We start from the raw sequence: 6747 nt of genomic DNA on the forward strand, positions 1-6747 counted from the left end.
TCATTCTAAAAGCTGTTGGGTGAATGGCTCCATCCCTTTGGATGGTCTGATTTAACCAGTCTCCAATTGTTGGACACATGGAGTACATCCAATTTTTCACTCGTGTAAATGATGCTACCCTGAACTCTGTATTCAACTTTCTCCATATTCTGGATCACTTCTTTAGGAACGATGTGTGCTTAAAATGCTCCCCTGCCCTGGTCCCTGGAGAGGTCTCACTACATGACACATTTCTGTGTGGGAGGCCACTCTACCCCATCAGGTCAGCTCCTTCCCATCCCTTCAGGGCTCATCTTCCAGGAGACAGTGTTTACATTCTCAACATGAAAGCCTGGAGTTAGAACAACACAACAACAAGAGTGGGTCATCTCCTGGACTAACCTGTTGGGTATCTGGGGGAGAGGAGCTAAACACTGAGTGGGGTAAGCCTTGGGCGGTGTAGCTGCTCTTCTTTCTGGGAGCTGAGTCCAGTAGGGCTTGTGCCTCCAGTTTGGAGCCTAGAGTGAGCAAGTGAAGGGCAGTCACCAGAGAGGAATGAGAGGGACATAGATGGGGAAGGAGCATGGGGTCTGGCTTTGAGGAACTTGGGCTTGGTTGAGAACTTGCACAAACACTGCCCAGACCCTGGTTTCTACTAATGTACGCTTCTCTCCCTTCCTCCCTGTTTCTACTTTTCCCCTTCCCTCCCTCCTTCTCTGGCACTTGTCACATGAATTTGGTGGTTCTTTGGCAGAGTCCGGTATTGCAGTATCTCTACTACCTTGCTCAGATCCCCATTGCGATGTCACCTCTTAGCAACAATAGTCTGTTCCTCGAATATTCCAAAAATCCTCTGAGGGAATTCCTGCACAAGGGACTGCACGTTTCTCTCTCCACCGATGACCCCATGCAGTTCCACTACACGAAGGTAAGAATTTTTTTGGAAGGGGCAATGGTGCTCCCATCAAGCATCAGTTTTGGCCTGTCCTCTCACTGCAAGGTCCTGAATGCATGGGCCAATTATCTTTGGAGACGGTGCTGGTGGGGTAGTAAGCCACTGGGGAGGGTCTATTCCTTCCAGAAGCCCTCTCTTTGGGGTTCTTGAACTCTTCAAAGCACAATTTCATTTCTTTGCCCTTCTCTCTTTTTCCCATTCTTTGACACTTACTAGCTCTGTGACTTGGCGAAATTACTTGAACTCTGAATATTTTTCCTCCTTATCTGTACAATGGGGTAACATTGTCTCTCTCTAGTTCTACCTCTACCTTATTGTAAGGGTTCATTAAGATAATGAGACCAAGGGTCTAATATAGTGTCTGTATATAGCAAGTATTCAGAATGTTGCTTTTTTTTTCCCACTACTACTATTGTTATTGTTATTACTATTACTAAGTTTGGATCTCTGGCAAAAGAGGAACGGACCATGGGGCCAGCCATAAGTATACCTAGGACATTTTGACGGTGTTCGTAAGATCAACCACTGATTAGCAAAAATAGAAGAGACAAAGTATTTTTTTAGGACAGTGGTTCTCAAACCTTTTGGTCTCAGGACCCGTCTATATTCTTAAAAAATGAGGCCCTCAAAGAGCTCTTACTTATGTGAGTTATGTGTATTGATATTTATTGTATTAGAAATTAAGTGAAAAATTTAATTCAATTAAATATTAATAAATGAATTGTATTACAATTTTTGTGCAAAATAGTATTTTCCAAAGCCAAAAAAAAGTACTGAGAAAAGTGGCATTCTTTTATGTTTTGCAAATCTCTTTTATGTCTGATTTAAAGAAGACAATGGATTCTCATATCTGCTTCTGCATTCACTCTGTTGTGGACCACATTTTCATGGTATATGAAGAAAATCCAACCTTACACAGCTATATAGTTGGAAAAGGGAGAAACATGTGGATCCCAAAAAGTCTTGAAGACCCTAAGGCATCCTTGGACCACACTTCTGAAAACCACTGCTCCAGGAATCAGAAGCAATGGGGCAGGGGTGATGGAAGGGCTGGTGATTAATACACACCATTTCACATCCCAGAAGATATACAGCACGACCACAGCTCAAACCCCAATCCTTCGGAGTTTACACTATCTCACTACTCATACTGTGACTATTTCTCATTCTTATTTTAATGTTTCATTTCTGTCCTTGGCATTTTATTCATTGACTTTTCTATTTGGATAGTCTTCAAATGGCATGTTAAATAAAAAGCATTACTACAGAACTCCAAAGAACCAAACTCACTGCCGTCAAGTCAATTTCGACCCACAGTGACCCCCCTTTGGGTTTCCGAGGAGGTATCACTATGGAAGTAGATTGCCAAACCTTCCTTCTGAGGAGTGGCTCATGGGTTTGAACTGCCAGCCTTCTGTTTAGCAGTGAAATGCCTTAGGCACTATGCCACCAGAGCTCCTAACACTACAGAGCAGGTACTAAATATGCGCATGACAAGGTGGATTGTCACAGGAGGGCATAGACTGGTATCCCCAGTGCCTGGCTCAGGGCTTTAAATATCACAGGCACACTCAACTGCAGCCCAACAAGGAAATGTATAGGTGTTCTTTCTTTCTTTTTTTTTTTTTTAAACTCTGGTAACTTGAGATTTCATTCAAAGGATGATGTTGTATGCTGTCAAGTCGACTCCAACTCACAGGCGTGATGTTGCTTGATTATCAAGGTGCCAGTTATTGAAGAAAAATTAGATATGCTTGCTAGATGCTTAATATTTCTAACTTTGGAAATATGTTTAGCGTTGAAATGAATACTGCACATCTAATAAACCTCCTTTTGGGGGAGGGATCTAGGAAGCACTTATGGAAGAGTATGCGATTGCAGCCCAAGTGTGGAAGCTGAGCACGTGTGACCTGTGTGAAATTGCCAGGAACAGCGTGCTGCAGAGTGGCCTCTCACATCAGGTACAGTGTGTGCCAAGACTGCCCTCTGTCCCTCCCATCCTTTCAGCAAATGTACAGTGAATGCCCACTGGTGGATCAGTGATGAACAACACAGACTGGGTCTCTGTTGCAGTGAAACTCAAGCTCTAGGAGATTCTCAGATCTCTACTCCAATGTTAGATCTCTACTCTAATGTCACCTCCTTGCTCCTGACTGTTGTTGTTGTTATGTGCCTTTGAGTTGGACCCGACTCATAGCGACCCCTCCTTGGGTTTCCAAGGCAGTATCACTATGGAAGTAGATTGCCCCATCTTCCTTCTGAGGAGTGGCTGGTGGGTTTGAACCGCCAGCCTTCTGGTTAGCAGTCAAGTGCCTTAGGCACTATGCTACCTGAGCTCCTAATGCTCATTCTAAAGTAGCCACATCCTTCCCATCATTTTCTATCCCCTCTACTGACATTGTACTCAATATTTAGGGCAGGGACTGTTTTGTTCGGCTTTCTATTTCCAGGACCTAGAAAAATCCTTGGTACTTAGTAGGTATTCAACGTTTCTTGAGTAGATGACTAGTACCTAGATTGAGTTTAAAAACTCGAGGGATGGGGCCTGGGCATCAGTATTTTTTTAAGCTCCCCCTTTTTTAAGGTGTTACAGATTAAATTATGTTTCCCCAAAATATGTATTGTTAAATTCTCAGCTCTATGCCTGTGGTTGTAATCCCATTTGGAAATGGGTTGTCTTTTTATGTTAATGAGAAATGATTAGCGTAAGGTGTACCCTGAAGTAGTCTCTTTTGAAATATAAGACATTAAACAAGCATGCAGAGGGACAGATGGTGTAAGATAGATGCCAAGACACGCGGAGATCTCCAACAAACGAGGAAGCAGAAGCTGAAGAGACAAGGTCCTTCCTCCGGAGCAGACGCAGAGGGAAAGCCTTCCCTAGGGCCATGCTGAGTTCAGACCTTTAGCCTCCTAAACTGTGAGAAAATAAATTTCTGTCAAAGCAATCCAGTTGTAATATTTCTATGAAGCAGCACTAGATAACCAAGACACTAGGTGATTCTAATGTGGAGCTTGGGTTGAGGACCATTCTTTTAGATGGTAGCATGGTAGCTTGGGCCCCGGGGAAACTCCCCCAGATGATGCCACTGGCACAGGAAGAAGGCTGCCTCAGGTGACGTTATTGTTGGATGATGATGCAGAAAAGAGTAAAATGCTCAAAGATCTTGTTACGTGGGAGTGCTTCTTGGCGTAGCCCTAACACTTGACTGCCTTCTTGTTAACTCTCAGGAGGGACTTCTTAGTCTTAACACATTGGTCTTGCCTTGCCCATCCCCAGCAGCTCCTCCAGTCCTTATCTTTTTCCTTCTGATAAAGGAAAGCAGAGTCAGCAGTGAAGGTAATGAATGTAGTTACCAGGGTGACATTCTGAGGATGTGAAGGACAGGAGGAGTTGTATAAAAGCCTTATGGGGAAAGATGTCCTGAGTGAGGATCTGTCTTGAGGGAACAGGTATTCTTTGGCTAATCTTAAAGTTGTCTATGTGGATATAAAAAAGTGACTCTAAGGTATACTGTTTCATTTGTATTTTATTGGTTTACAGGAAAAACAAAAGTTTCTGGGACTAAATTATTATATAGAAGGACCTGAAGGAAATGACATTCGAAAGACAAATGTTGCTCAGATCCGGATGGCATTTCGTTACGAGACCTTATGCAACGAGCTCAGCTTCCTGTCCGATGCCATGAAATCAGAAGAGATCACAGCCCTGACCAAAGAGGTCCATGGGACATGCATTTGAACTTTTTGGTTTAATTTCAGGTCTGCTGTGACTAACAGTGGTCAAGATACCAAACTAGGACTTTACTCCATGGAGAGGATGCCTCTGAAGAACTTTCAAACTAGTGATTTTTGGTTGCACTGTTCACTTTAAGATCTAACATGCCCACTTCTGTTCATGTGTCTGAGTAATAGATGATGACTTTTCTTTGGAGATCAGGGAGCTGGGCACTTGTCTGAACACGTTCCTAGTTTTCCAAATATTTCTTTAGAAACCGCCAGTGCATATGTTGTAGGGGCCAGGATTTTCCAGTCAAATGCCAGGTGATATGAGGATTGTGTGGTTTTTGTCCTCCTCTATAGGCCCTGTAAGCTGGTTGGTAGTCGTTCATTTCAGCCTTGGTGGGCTGGCTGCCTTAAAATCCATTTCAAAGCTCCCTTTCATAAAGGGGCTATTTTGAAAAAATTAAAATAGAAAAATTGTTTTGACAATTTGTGTTTTTTTAAAATGAATTTCTTAAAGTGTTTTATTTAGGCCCCATTTCTATTTAGGAAGCCAAATGTTTCCTCATCTAAAAAGTGAGGGTTTTAAGACTAGCTGTATAGTTTTCAAATGGTATTCTGTGAATTCTCATCACAGACCACTTCAGGGTCAGGGAGGGAAGGGGTAAGTGTGTTTCTGGGTGCTGCCCTTATTTTTTCAAAGTGACTTTGCTTTCATCAGTCTTGTACTGGAGCTTCTGGATAACATTTTCATTTGAACTAATGATTTCTGGGGAAAAACTCTGAAAAGCACACGGTTAGATGATCTCTCAAGAGCCCTGGTAGCACAATGGTTAAGTGCTCAACGGCTACCTGAAAGGGCAGAGGTTTGAACCCATCATCAGACACTCTGTGGGAGAAAAGACCTGGTGATCTGCTCCCATAAAAATTTATAGCAATGGGTCAGTTCTCTGCCCTTTAGAGTTGCTAGGAGTCAGCACTGACCCAGTAGACTAGACAGCAGATGATCTCTGTTCCCTTTGGCACTAATATTCTGTAACTGAAGCCCAAGTCTAATTTGACTGATTCAGAGTTAGGGCCAGAGAAGTGAAATTTGCTTCAGGTAATAAGACCAGATAGAACTAAGTTCCCTTACTTCTAATCCAGTCATTTTCCCACTGTTCCATTAGGTCTCATAAATGTTAGTTCCCCCTACCCTCACCCCAAATCACTGCAACCTGACACATATATCTTTTTAAAAGGCAAAACCTCTCCCTTACCTAATACCCAGACTTCTTGAGAAGACACAGTCCCAAGGGCCAGGAGGGAAGTAATTTTGAAGACCAATCTAAATTTAAGCTTTACTGATGTATTCTTCTTCTGTATTACTAGCACCTGGTATGTAGTAGGTGCTCAATAAATGTTGAATCACTGAATGAATTTTTTTTTTTGGCAATTTTTAAAGTATATGTGCTCCTCAAGAATATGTATGTCTCGACAAGCTCCTCAAGGATCTTCCTGTCTATTTCTGTGGGCATATTTAGCCTATAGGAGATCCTTTTTCAGTCGTTATAAAGTTAGAAGAACCTGATTTTTGCGTGTGAATATATTTATTTGAATTTAAATCGTCTTGTCCTGTAACCTCATAATGCTTGTCCCTTTCACTGGTCAACTTAGCATACAGAACTTACAGTCTTACACTAGGCAAACATACATGCTCATCTAATAGCTAATCATGAAATGGAATGAAAACCCAGTATTTATCCTAGGAATTCATCATTTTTTGAAAGCCCTCATTTGTATACATTTGCCCTAACATAGAAAGTATTATACAGTTTGTCATTGCCATTTTTCTGTACCAAGAATTTTTTAAAGAATTATTAAATAAAGTTTGTCAGGACAGTGGATCAATGAATTAAAACTATTTCAATTTCATTATTATTTAAAACAAATATCTGCTTTTTATTTTAAGACTGGACATTCATGAAAAGCTATCAATAACAATTGCTAATTTATTTTTGGGAGCTCTGGCAGCATAGTGGCTAAGACACTTGCCTGCTAACCAGACGGCTGGCGGTTCAAACCCACCAGCCACTCCTCGGAAGGAAGGT

At 41.9% G+C, this 6747-nt stretch overlaps 1 protein-coding gene across 1 annotated transcript in view; it reads left to right on the forward strand.

The window, feature by feature from the left end:
* The window catches only part of AMPD3 (adenosine monophosphate deaminase 3), a 42545-nt gene extending 37869 nt beyond the window's left edge, over positions 1-4676 (forward strand). Inside the window, exons 12-14 of the mRNA XM_007955115.2 lie at positions 734-907; positions 2785-2895; positions 4479-4676. Coding sequence (XP_007953306.2) covers positions 734-907; positions 2785-2895; positions 4479-4676 — 483 coding nt within the window. The remainder of the gene's footprint in view (positions 1-733; positions 908-2784; positions 2896-4478) is intronic.
* The last annotated feature ends 2071 nt before the right edge of the window (positions 4677-6747 follow it).

This window comes from Orycteropus afer, unplaced genomic scaffold (genome assembly GCF_000298275.1).
Source record: "Orycteropus afer afer isolate SDZICR_OR568_19922 unplaced genomic scaffold, OryAfe1.0 scaffold00014, whole genome shotgun sequence".
NCBI lineage: Eukaryota > Metazoa > Chordata > Mammalia > Tubulidentata > Orycteropodidae > Orycteropus > Orycteropus afer.